A 20,110-nucleotide genomic window follows, 5' to 3' on the forward strand; every position below is an offset into this window, starting at 1 on the left:
CCCATCACCATCACCATCATCACTGCCATGACCATCATCACCATCACCACCACCAGCACCATCACCACCACCATCATGACCACCATCATCATCATCATCATGATCACCACCACCACCAATCTCTGCACCAATGCCAGTCTACTTGCTCTTTCACTCACATGGTTCCCTCTACCTTGAATCACCACTCCCCTCATGGGAACTTAATGGTCAATAACTCACAAAGTTTATTTGGCCTTTCTGTCCCTTCTCCCCCATGGATAGTACTGAGTTCTGTGAGCTCATCTTTGTACTTTCCTTATACCATTTACAAATACTTACACCATAGCCTCATGATAAATTATCGCATTCATTACTTCTTAAAATATATTTAAATTGGAATTTAAATTTAAAATTAAAATTTAAAAATTTTAAATAAGCAATTTCCTACTCTATAAAATAATAACTGTAACCTACCATATAGGATCACAAGGGAACTAAATGAATATAGGTTAAGTGTATAGAACAGTGTCTAGTATATGATAAGTGTTTAACAAGTGTTAGCATAATACTTATAGAAATTTATAGAAAATAATATAACTAATACTTACGAGTCCACTATCTATATTAAACATACATTAAGATTTCAGAATATTTGCTTCATATTTTTTCAAAGAAATAAAACACTATACATACTACTAAAATATTAAAGCCACCTTGAGCGTTCTCTTTTCCCCCTCCTCTTTTATTTAGATTAATACTACCATGTATGTACTCTACTGAAACTTACTTTTTTCACCCAACATTGTTTTTGATATTTACTCATGTTGATGTATTTAGGTCTATTTCTTTTATCTGCTTTATAGTGTTCCATTTAAAGACGACAACCAGGACCATTACTACCCTCCTCAGAAACCATGACACTTTTTCTATTTTCTAATATCAGAGTTAATTGGTGAACATCAATAGATTAAATATTTAGATAGATAGATGGATAGATAGATAGATAAAAGACAGATAGACAGGACAAGATAGAGAACAAGAGAAAATGAGAAAGAGAAATCTCCTTAGGTACATGTACATGAGTTTCTTTAGGGTAAACAGGGTAAATCAATATAGACTAGGTTATGGTGCAATAACAAGTTAACCCTAATATCCACTGGCCTGATCTGACAAAGTTTATGTCTTACTCGTGTTCTATATCCAAAATGGTGGGCTCTGCTTAAGAACTAGGTACACAGAAGATCCAGGGTCCCAGTAGCCTCACTACCTGGAAGGAATACAAGTCTTTACAACTTCTACAGTAGAAATATCTCTTTCACGGTCCACATTCTGATTAACAAATCTCTTCGCTTACTTATTTCTTTGCATAAAACACAGTGCCATCCTCTCCAAGGGAGACAAATCCCACCCAGTCACTACATCCAGCTCAAAGTCCAAGATCCCTAAAGGATACACAGCGCTTTCTCCATCTGTTGTGAATCAGGATAATTGCAATAAATTTACAAATAGATATGCATAAAAGGGTAAGGACACACACACAGCAGTCCATGGTCTGTAGCATTTCTGAAGCCCTACAGAGAAGACCTTGTAAGGGTCCCCTACCAAGGAGCAGGGTGAAGTCTGACTGCACTGGGACGGAGCTCTCATTCATTGTCCTTGTCACTGGTTTGGCCCTCCTTTGTCCTCCTCGGGCACATCCAAAGTGGGCTTTAGGGAATATGTTCTCTTGGGGGATATATGGTTTCCTCAGCTTCCTTCCTGTTCCTCTTCAGGATGTTCAGGGGACTCAGGGCTGTTAAAGCTTTTGAGCAGCAATGGACTTAACTTACCTTGGGTTTCTGATTGCCTGTAATAGTCAAACTCCCTCAAAAACTCAATGCACCTCCAATCCATTTGCTTCCATTCAGTTCCATGTGCCCATGGTTTGCTTAGTGTTGCTCTCAGATCTCTTTCCTTCCTCCTCCTCATGGCTCATCCCTAACTGTCCATTCAGACAGGAGGCTATGGGCTTTGGTAAAAAGGCCATACTTGTAATGTAGTCTTTACTCTCAGACATATAATCTGGTTGTAGATTTTATTCTCATCTCTTGAATCTGTAAACTGAAATCAGTCAGCTTTTTCCACACTGAGAAGTCACATTTCTGATACTCTGTATTCCCTTTTAATTCTTTTTACAAATAAGTTGATCTTTCCAGAGTTCACCCTTCTTGTCATGTGTTATCACAACTATCCCGCACTGGCTCAAACAAATTCCATGGCCGTCATGGCCAGCAGGGCTGCAAGATTCTGGGAACGCACAGGTATTTGGTGAGCTTGTTGTCAAGTTACATCCCAAACAGTTCATATCAATTTACACTTGCTCTGGCAGTGGGTAAGAGTGTGCTTACCCACATCCTTGTATGCCTTTAGTTTTATCAGGCTTTCTTTTTTGTTGTTGGTATTCTTTTCACAAGTCTGTACAACAAGCTATCAACTCCTTGAGGATTGGGGCCATGTCTCCATTCCATACTTCCAGTAAGTAGTGACTGTCTGAAATGTACCTGAATGTGGATCTAATGAATGTTGAATACATGAATGAGTGGTAGGATTACTTATATTGCTTTTAAATGAAAAATTTATCAGTCCAAAGAATTCACATAACAAAGTACCTGCTACAAGAGTTTGATCTTGACAAGGTTTGATTACAACCCATGTCATATCTCTTCAAAAACAGTGCTTTTGTGACAGCCAGAATAAAGACCAAACAACAAAAGGACCTTCCAGTCCCCATCCCCCTCCCCAGCAAATCCACTCAGTCCTTAATGTCTAAAGTCCTCTTAAACAAAACAGCACACCCTTCTGCCTCTATATCCAGCCTCCTCTACTTTCTAATTGGATCAGCCCTGAATCTTGCCTCTTGAGTGAATGGCTGTCCCTTGCTTGGCAAGCAAGTAAATTCAGCTTTGATTGTTGGTCTGTTTCTTCTTACTTCTAATGGTCTTTATGTCACTGACGATGTATAAATGTGTTTCCCTATATCTTGACCAGTGATATATATAAATGGCACAGCATAATGCAGTGGTAAAAGTTTAGGAATTGAGCAAACTAAATCTGGGATTGGATTCCTGCTCTATTTTTCACAGTGTAGTTTAAACAGATCAATTCACCCCTTCACATTTTCATTCTCTCCCCCATATAATGGGAAATAATGGTGCCTACTTAATAAGATTCTAGTGAACATAAATAACCAAGAGAAGGCAACTTGAACATTGAGAATTCAACAAACATTAATAAAGCCCAATTTATTTCTATATATGGTGAACATCTGCAGTTTCAGCTGCAACCATTTTATCTCTAAAAGCAGAATGAATCATTCCCCAGAGAGAGCTCTTGAGTTTAAACAGAGCTGTGATGAACACACCACCCTGACATTGGGCCCCTGGTCCATAGGAAGCAAACCCTGCTCATATCTCTCTCTCTCTCTCTCCCTGACCTCAAACTGTACTCTCCCAGGTTAAGATCAAATCCCTCGTGTACTTCACCCTTACCTTTGATCCTTACCATAGCCCCGTATATGGATGTCCAAAGAAATTGGACTTGTATTTACTCTAAGTGCTCAGACCAGATTATAGGCAAAGTGGGCATTAAAAAATCCAAGTTACAATGTTGTCATGAAGATCACAATCTGTCAAGACACATGTGTTGCAAAGCACCAGGCCAGAGCTATAACGTTTCAGAGCACTGCATCACTTACAATCAGTAAAGATTATTTAGTTATGTGAATGTTAATTCTATGATTACTACATTTTATTAAATGTTTATATATAAACTTGCATTGGCAAATAAGAAACATATTTGATCTGTATTGTAGCAGTGCTGAATTTCTTATTCCTATCAAATAACTGAAAGTATTTTTCCTTGGAGAAAATTATGGAAGGAAAGCAGAAAATACCCTAAGAACTACTATTGTTATGAATATGTATACAAAAGTAAAACTAATCACATGCATACATGTATTTATTCCAATATCTTGGGTAGGATATATATACTACGTTAACTTTATTAGAGATTAAAACTGACAAAATGAGATGTATCTTCATTAATTTATACATCTGCAAACATTCGTGCTATGCACATGGTGGCTATGAATTTTCATAGGTCATTTTCCAATCACTTGAGTTATGGTCTGTTTCCTTTAAGTTTACAAATTCTTTAATAAAATCCCAAAGGTTCCTTAAACACAACAAATGAACACAATAGATTAGACAAAAGTGCCTTAAGCATAAGAGAAAATTTTTAAACAAGCATTTATTTTAGGACATATTTACTCAAAAACACAAAGTGAGGCTTTGTAATCTTCCACTTCCATTTTAAAGGATTTTTGTAGCATTTTGGCCTTGAATGTAGCAAAGATTCTCCCTGTATATGGGCACAATCCCCTGGAGTATTTTCCAGACCAAGTATAGTGTGGCAGCAGAGGTAGATTTACTTTGAAGATAATGATGTTTAAACTTTAGGTCCATTCACTCTCATTGCCAAAACTATGGAAGGAGCCTTCCCAATTTTGTATTTGTAATTCTATATTCTTTTCTTTGAGGACACCCAACATAATATAATCCACCTGTGTGGTTCACTCAGCAACCATTCTAACACCTTTCTCCCATGACTTTCTCTACCATGTGAGCTGGGAAGTAGAGTGTGCTATTTCCTTGACTCCTTTGTGGCTAAGGATGGTCTTGGGACATGGTGCTTGGCAATGAGATATGGGTGTCCCTGGAAGTGCTTTGCCTTCTAAATAACACAGAAAAACCTCCTGATGAGAAGCTCTTTGCCTTTTGTCCTCCCCTTCCCCCATTATTCCTCTATGGGATGTGGACCCATGCCTGAAGATAGCCATACTGAGGCCTCCAGGAGGAAAACCATACTCAAGGAAAACAGAGAAGAAAGATAGAAGAACATTGGTTCCTTGATATTATTATTGAACCAAGGCTACCTACAACTAAATGTCTTTTTACTGCTGTTACAAGTTAGCACTTTCCATACTTAAACCAGCAATGGTTTTCTGTAGCTCCCAGCCTTATCAAATCCTAAAATTTGAACTGTAGTACCAATTCTAAGAAAATTAACTATATAAAGCTAAATTTATGTAATTGATAATATAAATCAGCCATTTCATTTTTAAATTAAAATTATCAGAGTATTACATGTACAGGGTTCTTCAAAAATTTAATATCACTAAAGCCATATAATTTGAGAAAAGAAAGCCACCACAGTCACCTGCCTCCCCACCTTGCTGATCGCTGCCCGTGAGAATTTACCCTCAATTCTTCAGTTCTTTCCAAAGAATTTATTTCTACATTGCTAAGTAATATATAGTGATTGAGATTTAAATCTTGGGCTCAGCATTGTTGAGCACAGGAAAGGATGTAACATGTATATTTAAAGTCAACACTCTTGTGAATATAAACATTTCAGAAGCACGGTCTTGTCTAATGCAGATTTGAGTGGACAGTTTTGAGAATAGCATGAGATTGTCCCACTTTTTTATCATGTCATCAATACTTACTGCTGCTCTTCCTCACTCATATTATTCTTCTCCATGGTCTGCTTCACCTGGTTTTCAATAACCTACCAAGAATCAAAATCCTTTGGTCATGTATAATGGCATGATATTGATCTTATATGATAATAAGATTGAGTCTAAATGGAATACTACTTCTAGAATCAGGTATAACATACTAATGTATACTGTATATAATACAGAGGCATATACATATCTAATTGAAACAGAATTACAATCTGTTAAGCAGCAAATTGTTAGTATGTATTTTGGAAGGGTATCCTGAAAGTCATTAGAGGAACCAGTTCATTATATCTCTTGTTACCAAATAAACTCATTACAACTCATTGTTACATGTGCAAGGGTTACAGAAATGGTCAATTCTGCTTGGCATATTCGACTTTAAAAAAGGATGTTTATTTTTTTCATTAATACATTAGCTTACACCTGTCCAGTTTTAAGCTAATGTCTGCATAGTGAGATATTCTCAGCATTACAGAAAGTTATCATTTAGAAAGATAATGCATATATTCTTATTTTGCTTAGGACATGGTACAAGAAGCACACATCACTAAAGGAAATATTTCTATTGAAAAAATTGATCCACAAAAACTTACATGCATTTTCTTCTTTAAAATTCTATTTGCTGTTTCCAATTTTATAGCTTCAGTCTGAAGAAGAAATGGTTTTTAAAGTAAGATACTTGGTTAAGAATATTTGTTAAATGCTTTTCCCCATTTATGGAACAAAAAGTATTATGTAAATGATGCTATTCTGATTTCAAAAGTACCCAATAGCATACCATTTAAAAACACGAATAAACACAGCATGACTTGAAGGACATGTGGTAAAGACAGAAAGATCCTAGCCTTCTAGGTCAAAAACTAGAGGAGATAAGGGTTGATATTAGAAAAACCTAGAGAGAAGGCAGAAAAAATGGTGGAGGAGTAGGGGTCCCTCTTCCAACCAGTCCCTGGAATTGAGCTGGATATCTACCAGACCACTCTGAACACCCATGAAATCAGCCTGAGATGTAAGAAGATAGATCTGGATCTCTACAAACAGAATATCTCATGTGGTTTATTTTGAGGTACAAAGTGGGGAGCCATGATTCCATGGGCAGATATCAGAGGATAAATGGAAGGGGGAGGGAGCTGAGCTGTTGGGATCCTACACCACCAGTGAGCGACAGCCTCCCACACTGGGGCCTGGGCACAGACTCGCAGACTGGCAGCGATGGGGAAAGGACTTTAGGGCAGCCCCCTGGATGGAAACCTGGAGTGGGGCCATGTGTGTGAACTGGGGGTGGCTGGTGGTTTTAGAAGCACGAAGGGCAGAGGCGAGCCCCGACCTGGAGGCGAGGACTGGGAGTGCTGCTGAGGGGCACACAACCCAGGACACGGCAGTTCATAGCAGCACAGACAGAAACGGAGAATAGTGTGGCCTGAAGAGCTCACTGAAGAACAGACTGCGATCTCTGCTCTGAGGCAGAGGGTTGAAAATGGTCTCTTCTACTCTGACTCTCGGAAGAGACATGGAGAGCCACCAGGGAAAGCCACCAGAGAACAAAAGCCCCCAAAGCCAATTTTCACTGAGCCCATCCCCCGCCACAGGGGGCAGGGCAACTCTGCCCAAACAGGATTGCCTGAGTAATGGCGCAGCAGGCCCCTCCCCCAGAAGATAGGCTAGGAAAACAAGAGGCCAGCAACCCTAAGATCCCTATAAAACAGGTGCACCTTGCTTGGGCTGTGGTCAATAATTTGGACTCTATACATTCCCTCAACCATCCCTCAACAGAATGACTAGGAGGAGGAACTCCCAAAATAGGAAAGACTCAGAGATTATGACTTATGCTGCAGATTTACAAATGGATGCAGATATAACCAAGATGTCAGAGATGGCATTCAGGCTAGCAATTGTAAAGACAATGGCTAGAATGGAGAAATCAATTAATGGCAACATAGAGTCTCTAAGGGCAAAAATGAAAGCTGAATTGGCAGAACTTAAAAATGCTACCAATGAGATCCAATCTAATCTAGATAATCTAACAGCTAGGTAAGTGAGCCAGAAGAACGAATTAGTGACCTCAAAGACCAATAAATAGACAAAAAGGGAAAAGAGGAGGCCAGGGAAAAACAACTCAGAATCCATGAAAATAGAATCAGAGAAATAAGTGACACCATGAAACATTCCAATGTCAGAATTATTGGAATCCGTGAGGGGGTGGAGAGAGAGAGAGGACTAGAAGATATATTTGAGCAAATCGTAGCTGAGAACTTCCCTAATGTGGGGAATGAAACAAACATTCATGTCCTAGAGGCAGAGAGGACCCTTCCCAAGATCAAGGAAAGCAGGCCAACACCCCAGCATGTAATAGTAAAACTCGCAGATCTTAGAACCAAGGAAACCATCTTAAGGGCAGTTAGGGGGAAGAGATTCCTTACATACAGAGGAAGGAACATCAGAATAACATCAGACCTATCCACAGAGACCTGGCAAGTCAGAAAGGCCTGGCAAGACATATTCAGGGTACTAAATGAGAAGAACACGCAGCCAAGAATACTTTATCCAGCAAGGCTGTCATTTAGAATGGATGGAGAGATGCAGAGCTTCCAAGACCAGCAGAATATGAAAGAATATGTGACCACTAAGCCGGCCCTGCAAGAAATATTAAGGGGGGTTCTATAAAAGGAGAAAGACCCCAAGAGTGATATACAACAGAAATTTACAGGGACAATCTATAAAAACAAGGTCTTCACAGACAACATGATGACAATAAATTCATATCTTTCAATAATCACTCTCAACGTGAATGGCCTAAATGCTCCCATAAAACGGCACAGGGTTGCAGATTGGATAAAAAGACAGGACCCATCCATATGCTTTTGAACCTAAAGATACATCCAGACTGAAAGTGAAGAGATGGAGATCCATCTTCCATGCCAACGGACCTCAAAAGAAAGCTGGGGTAGCAATTCTTATATCAGACAAATTAGATTTTAAACTAAAGACTATAGTTAGAGACACAGAAGGACACTATATCATTCTTACAGGGTCTATCCAACAAGAAGATCTAACAATTGTAAATATCTATGCCCCCAACATGGGAGCAGCCATCTACATAAGCCAACTGTTAACCAAAATAAAGAGGCATATTGATAACAATAAGTTAATTGTAGGAGACCTCAATACTCCACTCTCAGCAATAGACACATCATCTAAGCAGAAAATCAACAAAGAAACAAGAGCTTTGAATGACACACTGGCCAGATGGACCTCATATACATACAGAACATTCCACCCTAAAACAACAGAATATTCATTCTCAGGCGCACATGGAACTTTCTCCAGAATATACCACATACTGGGTCACAAATCAGGTCTCAACCAATACCAAAAGATTGAGATTATTTCCTGCATATTCTCAGGCCATAATGCTTTAAAACTGAACTCAATCACAAGAAAAAATTTGGAAGAAATTCAAACACTTGGAAGCTAAAGACCACTCTGCTCAAGAATGTTTGGGTCAACCAGGAAATCAAAGAAGAACTTAAACAACTCATGGAAACCAATGAGAATGAAAACACATCAGTCCAAAACCTATGGAATACTGCAAAGGTGATCCTAAAGGGGAAATACATAGCCATCCAAGCCTCACTCAAAAAAACAGAAAAATCCCGAATTCACCAACTAACTCTATACCTTAAAGAACTAGAGAAAAAGCAACAAACGATGCCTAAGTTACACATTAGAAGAGAAATAATAAGATTAGAGCAGAGATCAATGAATTAGAAACCAGAAACACAGTAGATCAGATCAATGAAACTGGAAGCTGGTTCTTTGAAAGAATTAATAAGATCAATAAACCACTGGCCAGACTTATCCAAAAGAAAACAGAAAGGACCCAAATTAATAAAATTATGAATGAAAGGGGAGAGATCATGACTAACACCAAGGAAACAGAAACAATTATTAGAAACTATTATCAACAACTATATGCCAATAAACTGAGCAATCTGGATGAAATGGAGGCCTTCCTGGAAACCTATAAACTCCCAAGACTGAAACAGAAAGAAATTGACAACCTGAATAGGCCAATAACCAGTAACGAGATTGAAGCAGTGATCAAAAACCTCCCCAAAGACAAGAGTCCAGGGCCTGATGGATTCCCTGGGGGATTCTACCAAACATTCAAAGAAGAAATAATATCTATTCTCCTGAAGTTGTTTCAAAAAATAGAAACAGAAGGAAAACTTCCAGACTCATTCTATGAGGCCAGCATTACCTTAATCCTCAAACCAGGCAAAGACCCCACCAAAAAGGAGAATTTCAGACCAATATCCCTGATGAATATGGATTCCAAAATCCTCAACAAAATCCTAGCTAATAGGATCCAACAATACATTAAAAGGATCATCCACCACGACCAAGTGGAATTTATCCCCGGGATGCAAGGGTGGTTCAACATTCGCAAATCAATCAGTTTGATAGAACACATTAATAAGAGAGAGAAGAACCATATGGTCCTCTCAATTGATGCAGAAAAAGCATTTGACAAAATACAATATCCTTTCCTGATTAAAACTCTTCAGAGTATAGGGATAGAGGGAACATTCCTCAAGTTCATAAAATCCATCTATGAAAACCCACAGTGAATATCATCCTCAATGGGGAAAAGCTGAGAGCCTTTTCCTTAAGATCAGGAACACGTCAAGGGTGCCCACTCTCGCCACTATTGTTCAGCATAGTACTAGAAGTCCTAGCAACAGCAATCAGACAACAAAAAGAAATAAAAAGTATTCAAATCGGCAAAGAAGAAGTCAAACTCTCTCTTTTCACATATGACATGATACTTTATGTGGAAAACCCAAAAGACTCCAGCCCCAAATTACTAGAACTCATACAGCAATTCAGTAATGTGGCAGGATACAAAATCAATACACAGAATTCAGTTGCTTTCTTAAACACTAACAATGCAACTGTAGAAAGAGAAATTAGAGAAACAATTCCATTTATAATAGCACCAAAAACCATAAGATATCTCAGAATAAACCTAACCAAAGAGATAAAGGATCTATACTCTAGGAACTACAGAACACTCATGAAAGAAATTGAAGAAGACACAAAAAGATGGAAAAACATTCCGTGCTCTTGGATTGGAAGAATAAACATTGTTAAAATGTCTATGCTACCCAGAGCAATCTATATCTTCAATGCCATCCCGATCAAAATTCCAATGACGTTTTCAAAGTGCTGGAACAAACAATCCTAAAGTTTGTATGGAATCAGAAAAGACCCTGAATCAAGCCAAGGAAATGTTGAAAAAGAAAAACAAAGTTGGGGGCATCACGTTGCCTGATTTCAAGCTATATTACAAAGCAGTGATCACTAAGACAGCATGGTACTGGCACAAAAACAAACATACAGACCAATGGAACAGAATAGAGAACCCAGATATGGACCCTCAACTCTATGGTCAAATAATCTTTGACAAAGCAGGAAAAAATATGCAATGGAAAAAAGTCTCTTCAATAAATGGTGCTGGGAAAACTGGACAGCCACATGCAGAAGAATGAAACTTGACCATTCTCTAATACCATACACAAAGATAAACTCAAAATGGATGAGAGACCTCAAAGTGAGACAGGAATCCATCAAAATCCTAGAGGAGAACATAGGCAGTAACCTCTTTGACATCGGCCACAGCAACTTCTTTCAAGATACATCTCCAAAGGCTAGTGAAACAAAAGCAAAAATAACTTTTGGGACTTCATCAAGATAAAAAGCTTCTGCACAGCAAAGGAAACAGTCAACAAAACAAAGAGGCAGCCCACAGAATGGGAGAAGATATTTGCAAATGACACTACAGATAAAGGGCTGGTATCCAAAATTTATAAAGAACTTCTCAAACTCAACACCCAAAAAACAAATAATCAAGTCAAAAAGTGGGCAGAAGAGATGAACAGACACTTCTCTGAAGAAGACATACAAATGGCTAACAGACACATGAAAAAATGTTCATCCTCATTAGCCATCAGGGAAATCCAAATCAAAACCACATTGAGATACCACCTTACGCCAGTTAGAATGGCAAAAATGGACAGGGAAAGAAACAACAAATGTTGGAGAGGTTGTGGAGAAAGGGGAACCCTCTTACACTGTTGGTGGGAATGCAAGTTGGTACAGCCACTTTGGAAAAGAGTGTGGAGGTGCCTCAAAAAATTAAAAATAGAGCTACCTTATGACCCAGCAATTGCACTCCTGGGTATTTACCCCAAAGACACAGATGTAGTGAAAAGAAGGGCCATATGTACCCCGATGTTCATAGCAGCAATGTCCGCAGTAGCCAAACTGTGGAAAGAGCTGAAATGCCCTTCAACAGATGAATGGATAAAGATGTGGTCCATATATACAATGGGATATTACTCAGCCATCAGAAAGGATGAATACCCAACTTTTACATCAACATGGATGGGACTGGAGGAGATTATGCTAAGTAAAATAAGTCAAGCAGAGAAAGTCAATTATCATATGGTTTCACTTATTTGTGGAACATAAGGAATAGCATGGAGGACATTAGGAGAAGGAAGGGAAAAATGAAGGGGGGGAAATCAGAGGGAGAGATGAACCATGAAAGACTATGTACTCTGAGAAACAAACTGAAGGTTTTAGAGGGGAGGGGAGTAGGGGGATGGGTAGCCCAGTGATGGGTATTAAGGAGGGCACGTACTGCATGGAGCACTGGGTATTAAATGAAAACAATGAATCGTGGATCACCACATCAAAAACTAATGATGTATTGTATGGTGACTAACATAACATAATAAAATTAAAAAAAAAAAAAAGAAAAGCCTAGAGAATTTTAGGGAAATTCTAGAGCAGTTCCTCAATTTTCATAATTGATAACAGAATTTGTTAAGGTGGCTGGATACAATATAAAATACAAATTTGGGGGGCACCTAGGTGGCTCAGTCAATTAAGTGTCCATCTCTTGATTTTGGTTCAGGTCATGATCTCACAGTCATGGGATGGAGCCCCACGTCAGGCCCCCTGCTCAGCATGGAGTCTGCTTCTCCCTCTCCCTCTGCCACTCACCCCTGCTTGTACACTCTCACTCTCTCTCTCTCGTGCTCTCTTTCAAATAAATAAATAAAATCTTAAAATTTTAAATAAATAAATAAGAACAGACTGTAAACAAAAAACACAGAAGGAAATCTTACATATTATTTTAAAAGAGAGAGAGAAGTCAAAACAAGCTTATACCTCCACCACCTTCCTGTACACTGTATACTTCTGCTTTAAAAAAAAAAAAAGATTTAAAAAAGATAGTGCTGGGAAAATACATGTAACTATATAACCATGAGAAAAAGAATAATCACACATCACTTACAAACTCTGTAACTAAATGGTAACACTGAGTCAGATTCTACACAAATAAAAAATTATGTTACAATATATAAAAAGTAGGGCAGCATAATATTTCAAAATATGGATTACAATCTATATTATACTGTTCATCAAAAAATTGGTTAGTAATAATTGTTAAAGACTACTTTTAATGTAGCAGACTCTCCTTTCAATGGTAGTAACTAATTTCTATCTTCTAACATAACTGTACAACTCACTGAAAATCTAACTATGGAGTTTCAATGTGACACAATGAAAATAATAAGGTCTTTGGAGCCCCAAAAGAATTAAGCTTGAATCCTGTAAACTATGTCATATAGGTCAGCTTACTTAAATCCTCTGAGCTTCAGTTCAAGCTAATTAGTACATATTGGATACTAAACGTTGGCTGTCATTACTTTTATGACAAGCATTTTCTATACAAAATTGTTAAACTGTAAGAAACATCAACTGACCTGAAAGAGATCCAATTTGAACCTTAACAGAACTCTACAGGATTTTTATCACCTTTATTTTTGTTGTTTTAGCTAGATCTCTTAATTATTCTAACCATTTGCCACAAATGTTTTATAATGAAAATATATTTGGACCAATTTTTCCATTATTGTTTACCCATTTGCAAAATGAAATTGCTTCATGTGTTTGCCAACATCTTCAAGCAAAAGAACAATGTAAACATTCAAATAAATAAATTACATACCTCTATGCTTTTAATCCTATTTTCAGTGATACGCAAAATTCCAGTATGAATCAAAGTTGTTTTAATTTCTCTTTCAAGAGCTTGAATTTCATCCCATTTATTAAGTATTTCACACCTCTTCTTTTCAACCTTCTCAATAAGAGTAAGGTGATCTTCATTCATTACATCTTTCTTAGATAATTCTGCAAATATTTTTAAAAGCAAAGTATTACTGTTTAATATGTCATCTCTTATTAATAGTATTATGCATTACTAACTGTATTATGTATGTTATATATAGCTATAAAATATAATGTAACTCAAGCTCCAAGCACATCAAGAAAAATTATCTGATCCAAGAATTGGAATATTCTTCCCCTAATTTACTGAGTGCCCAATTTGAGCACCTAACATAGTGTGGGGAAGGTGCAAGGATGACTTTGCAGGAGAAGTATGATGAACTTGAGACCCAAAGGATGAAAAGGAGTTAGACAAGAGAAAGGGGGTAAAGAAGGGGCAGAAGAGCAGAACTTGGCACATTTTGGTAAAAAGAAAGTTATATGGTAGGGTGGGAACATTGAGGGCCAGGGAGTGACATCAATGAATACTAGAAAGGAAGCAGGGGGGAGAACTGAAAAGGTCTTATAACATATGTTAGGAAATCAGTCAATGCTGTTGAAGGCTTTTAAGCTGGGATCAACACACACAATGGTCACTCTGTCTGCAGTACCAAAAGTGGATGAGAAAGGGTGAAGCTGGAACAGGATGACCAGTCAGAAAGCTACTACACTCATTCAAACAAGATCAGATCAAGATAGTACCTGTGGCATAAAAAGAAGTGAAGAGATACAAAAATGATTTAGGGAATGGAAACAAGGAGGGCTTGGTAACTGACTGGATCTGGATGGAGAGGACAGGTAGGTATCAAAATAATCCCTAGGTTTCAGCTTTGCTACAGCTAGGAACAGATGCAGTAGGAAGGAAGGGAGTTCAATGCAGCAGAGAGGTAAGACAGCTGGGTTCGAATCCCACCTGGGCCACTAACTACAAGCTGTGTTAAAGTGATTGATAGGGCAGAGAGGGAAAGATTTCTTCTGCAGGCTTTCTGACTTGACTTCCATGTGTTTGGTGATGCCATTCATTGAAACAGAGAGTTTAATCTTGGGCGTGTTGAGCTGAGGCACCTATGGGATACTCAAGTGGTCTTATCCAGTAGGCAATTGGATATAGGGATCTCAAGCCTAAAAAAGACATTTGAGCAGGAAAGAGATTTGGAATTAAATATGTGTGCATTGAACCAAAGACATGCTGGGCTCCAACAAACGTCATTATTTAAGGATTCAGAAAGGAGACGGAGATATTGAGAATAACTCACTGCTGAAGGAACTTGATCATCAAACAGCACAGGTAGGGTCTGACTACAGTGGTAATTTGAGAAAGAAAAACTAATCCTTTTTGATAGGAAAGAAAGCAACTCAGAAGAGTGATAATACTTACCCGTCCATAGTAAACAACACAGAAACAATTGCCATCAAACTTGCAAAATTTGGAAGAAGGGAAAACTTTGAAGATGAGTTTTGAAATTTGGGGGAACTAGCTAAGTAGATACACAATGAACTAGCCAAGGAGGCAGAAGCCAGAGTTAAGCTTCTGCACAAACAGGAACTATGATCTGAAGTCTGATCCCCACCTTAACCTAAGCTGAAGGTTTTAACCTACAACAATTAACTGGGGGCACAGAAGCCAAAAGGAGTATAAGGACACTCCAATGACCCCACTGTTGTTACCCCTTTTCTACCTAAAAGGAAGACTGAGGGGCACCTGGATGGCTCAGTCAGTTAAGTGTCTGCCTTTGGCTCAGGTCATGATCCCAGGGTCCTAGGATTGAGCCCCATATCGGGCTCCCTGCTCAGTGGGGAGTCTGCTTCTCCTTCTCCCTCTCCTCCCACTCATGCTAACGCTCTCTCTCTCTCTCTCTCTCTCAAATAAATAAATAAATAAAATCTTTAAAAGAGAGAGAGAGAAAGATTGAGGTACCAAAAGGCGGAAATCCCACAGTAAATACATACATTTGGAGGAGAGGCTCCTGAACGAGAAAGCTTTAGGAAAAGATTAGAGGATGAACACAAGCTACCAGATTTCTTCAGTAGCACAGGAAAAGTGTCAGAAACAGCTAGAATCAACTACTAAGAAATGTTTACTACAGTTCTAGAAATTAGTAATGTCCTCTTATTTATTATCTTATAAATCCTGATGTTTTATCCTGTTAGCAGTTAGCAATGAAGTCCTTAAATCTAAAAGAAAAGTGGGACAAATACCATATGATTCCACTCATAAATGGAATCTTAAAAAAAAAAAAAAAAAGAACAAACAAAAAGCAGAATCAGACCTATAATTACAGAGAACAAAGTGATGGTTGCCAGAGGGAAGGGGGTGGAGGGATGGGGCAAAATAAGTGAATGCGAGAGGAAGACTCAGGCCTCCAGTTACAGAATGAGTAGGTCACAGGAATAAAGAGCAGAGCATAAGGAATATGGTCAATGATACTGTAACAGCGATTTACTGGGACAGGTGGTAGCTACACTTGTGGTGAGCATCACATAAAGCGTCAAATGTGTCAAATCAACACGTTGTACACCTGAAATTAATGTAACATTGTGTGTCAATTATACTCAAATTAAAAAAAAAGAAAAGGAAAAAAATGGTTGGCCTGTCTTAGGATACAGCAAGGAAACAGTGAGCTTGAGTCCCATGCATGACTTTTCTATAAGAGGAACCCAAGAATACGCAATGTGGGTGCAGGAGAAAGATGGACCCAACCTCTCTGTAAGTCCTGGCACGTGATCAGAAGACAAGCACTGGGCCAGCCTAGGACAAAAAAGAGGCCAGGACTCAGGCCACAAGAAACCCTTGGAACATGGCCAGCAGGTAAATCACACAGGTGTTGCTCACAGAGAGGAAATAAGTGGCAGAAGGAAGCAAAAGACCCCAGTAAGAACCTTTGAGGCCAAGTTCTGCTGAGAACTTAAAACAGGTTAGATCTGTGAGTATATCCTAAAAGCTGCTGAGGGGCGGGGGGCGGCAGGGAGTGATTCCAGTATGAGTTAGTATTTAACAAACTTGTAGGAAAAATGGCATTTGGCTGAATCATTGCATTAACAGTATGGAACTTATTTTGGTTACTTAATCATATTCTAAATTGTGTATCTAATTTTAAAATAATTTTAGTATTGGGTGCCTGGGTGGCTCAGTTGGTTAAGCGACTGCCTTCAGCTCAGGTCATGATCCTGGAGTCCAGGGATCGAGTCCCACATCGGGCTCCCTGCTCAGCAGGGGGTCTGCTTCTCCATCTGACCCTCTTCCCTCTCGTGCTCTCTGTCTCTCATTCTCTCTCTCAAGTAAATAAATAAAATCTTAAAATAATAATAATAATAATAATTTTAGTATTTATTTAATGCATAAGTATTCATAAATGTAATCAGATTCCCATAAACTGTGTATTCTTCCTCACAACAGCCATGAGGAGGAGGAGGAATGGGCAGGGCCACTCCCCTGGGCCAGGCACCCTGCTCCTACTTCCTGTGGATTCTTACATTTAATCCTCACAGCACACCTGAGAGGGAAGTACCATCATTATCCCCACTTAACACGCAGGCAGCTGAGACTAACAGAGTTGAAATAACAAAGCTGGTGATCTGGGTGAACCACCAGCCCCATGGCCTGCCAGGGAGACTGGTCCAACCCTGGCAGCCCTCTACCACCTGCACACCATGGGAGTGAGGCTGAACCCGACAGAGAACGTGTCTGTAAGATAGAGGACATCACAAACTCAGAGAGCCTGGGAAACGTGTTGTTTGTAAATGCTGACTTCTTCAAGCTGGGAAAAGAGATGCAAAGATTCTGGAATCCAGAATAGACTGTCTTCATTGCTGTTACCCTGGAAACCACAAGAGGCTACAGCTAAAACTTGACATAATTCTTTCTACATGAGGTCTTGACTTAATTCACTATTCTGCTAAAAACCACAAAGATCTTAGAGAAGAATGACATGGTATATACATGTTGTATCTGGTTCCAGAGAAACTAAAAAACCAAAGGTGCCCAAAGCAACAGAAACTGGAGTAATAATCTCCACCCTGACAGGATCTATTAAAGAGATGAACTGTTTCCCACACCTTTAAAGTATTTCATTTAAACCACTTCTGATTAAATGAAAACTTGCTGTATTTCTAAAGAACTTGATGGAAAAAATATAAATGAATACAATTTAATAAGCTATCTGGAAAAAAAGAACCCTTTCAAACAAATAATAGCAGGAGGCCATAAATCATAGATTATCATAGACGAGGACATGAAGATTCTTCACCCAGAGGTCAGAAGAACAACATTATCATACAATTACTCGCCTGACTTTTCCTTAGCAGATTGCAGCAATGTGTTTTCCATCTCTAGTTCACTTCTGAGTCTACAGGTTTGGTAAAAAACAGCAAAATATCAGAACTCCATTCATACCTTTCTTCTTTTGTCTATTTTATGCCACAAGTCTTTCTTTAAAATTGAGAAATAAAAAGTCATCTCAGTTTCTATCAAAAAAGGGATTTGAAACTCTATATAAAATGAAAGCCTAAGTCAATCAAATTAAATAAACAAAAGAATACTTTCTTACCAAGACTGCATAAACCACTAGTTGAAGAAGCTGGTTAATATAAAGTAAATTATTTCCTGTAGTGTTATGAACATTATTTTGTTACTTTAAATTCTACAAAGTAGGGAGACAAAGAAATCAGCATTTACACTCCGGGATGAACAACAGATGAGGGGCAGTGGAGGCAGGTCCCTGCAGCTAGAATGCACACTGCATGTTCCCTGGGCCTCATGATTTCCTCCCACAGATACAATTCACAAATCCCACTATGTTTGTACTAAAAATAAAATACAAGACATTTTAAAAGGAAATGAAAACATCTGTAATCTCTTTGTATCCTCTCCCTGGTTTAAAAAAAAAAACAAAACTAAATCACCTGTCTTATTTCTAATACATGGGGGGTGGGGAGGAGTCTAATATGTATTGCTTGTACAGAAATCCTATGATTTGGTTAAAAACATCAGTGCCACAAATGAGTCAATGCTGCCTGTCTACAGGGGCCTAATGGTTAAGTAGCTTCACATACATTAGCTCATTTTATCAGAGATGAAAAGAAACAGAAAAGTATTATGACCTCCAATTTTAAGAAATTGAGATTAAATGAATTAATAATAATGGTAACAGCCCTATCAGTATGCAGAGTCAGGGCATTTAGTTTCCAGAAATGTTAAATGTGTTATAGTTTTAAATATTATGTTCTATTCCATTGCTTTTTCTTCTTCTTCTGAGACTTTAATTATATGTAAATTGGATCTTCTTTGCCTGTCTTCCACTTCAACCAGTTTTTCTCTGTCTTTTTATTTCTTTTGTTATCTCATCTTCATTCTCTGGCTTGTTTTTTGTTTTTCCCTAATGCTCCTTATTGTGTCCACTCAAGAGTATCCCTCCTTGGGTGTGTCATAATTTCGTCTGGATCTATGACATAATTTTGACTTTTTCAACTATCTTTCCTGAGTGGTCAAATCTTGCTTCACATCTTCCTTTTTATTGCTGTTGACTGCTGTGCTTTCTTAGTGTTTACATTTCTAACTCAAGGTCATTTTCATAGCTAGAAATGCTCTTTTGAGAATATTTAAGTTTGGAATGCTGTGGTACAGTTTTCTTCAACTTTTTGTTGTTGTTGGATGGCAGGGATTTTCATCAGCTAAATTGTTTGGGTCCTCATTTTATCAAGAGAGATAGTTGCTTGTGCAGACAGAGATCATTTGCACCTCTGCATTTTTGTAGGTAGGGATAACAGTTTGGGTAGTGTGTGGTTCCTAATTCAAGAGGACACATTTTTGTCAGAATAGCAAAGTATGCTTTTGTTGTTGTTTTAGGGTGTTTTATTTTGATTTTTTTACTGGATAACTTTTTTTTTTTTTGGAGGAAAGAAAGAACAATAGTGAAAGGGTCATGTGCCTTTCAATTTTCTTCTTTTATGAGATTCTAAACTCCCCTCCCTTGCTTCTTTTTCTCTTCAATGCACAGTTCTAAAAGATGCTGATCACTTCTTTTAAAGCTCTTCCCACCATATCATTATCACTTCAGCACTGGTTCCTTGCTTCCATGCTCACTTCAAAGTCCTTTCCTTCTAAGTCAGTGCTCTGATAGGGAAACTACTCTCTTTTCCTCCCTCCCTCCCCTGTCCCCCTTCCACCCTTCCTTCCTTTCTCTCTCTCCCTGTTCCCTCCGTCCCCTTCCACCTCTCCTTCCCCTTCTCCCCCCCTCCTCCTCTCTCCCTCCCTGCCTCTCACGACCTCCCCCCTTCCCTCTCTCTCTCCTTCCCTCCTCTCTCTCTTTCCCTTCCCCACTCTTCCTTTCTCTCTCTTCCCCTCCCTCCCTTCTTCTCTCTCTCTCTCTCTCTCTGGAACTGGTTTTA

General features: G+C 38.6%; 1 protein-coding gene across 5 annotated transcripts in view; it reads right to left on the reverse strand.

The window, feature by feature from the left end:
• The window catches only part of LOC118001988 (uncharacterized protein C6orf118-like), a 43,081-nt gene that overhangs the window by 2,210 nt on the left and 20,761 nt on the right, over positions 1 to 20,110 (reverse strand). For 2 of the 5 annotated variants that reach the window (XM_034992212.1, XM_034992211.1), the window contains exons 6-10: positions 18,011 to 18,069; positions 13,626 to 13,807; positions 6,136 to 6,189; positions 5,525 to 5,586; positions 460 to 2,531 (exon numbers count right to left, since the gene is read on the reverse strand). In XM_034992212.1, coding sequence (XP_034848103.1) covers positions 2,426 to 2,531; positions 5,525 to 5,586; positions 6,136 to 6,189; positions 13,626 to 13,807; positions 18,011 to 18,069 — 463 coding nt within the window. In that variant the 3' untranslated portion in view covers positions 460 to 2,425. Of the gene's footprint in view, positions 1 to 459; positions 2,532 to 3,743; positions 4,192 to 5,524; positions 5,587 to 6,135; positions 6,190 to 13,625; positions 13,808 to 18,010; positions 18,070 to 20,110 lie in introns of those variants that run through there. The other 3 variants (XM_034992208.1, XM_034992209.1, XM_034992210.1) reach the window with 3 other exon arrangements.

Source organism: Mirounga leonina, unplaced genomic scaffold (assembly GCF_011800145.1).
Source record: "Mirounga leonina isolate KUSES-001 unplaced genomic scaffold, KU_Mleo_1.0 Mir_55, whole genome shotgun sequence".
NCBI classification, from domain to species: Eukaryota; Metazoa; Chordata; class Mammalia; order Carnivora; family Phocidae; genus Mirounga; species Mirounga leonina.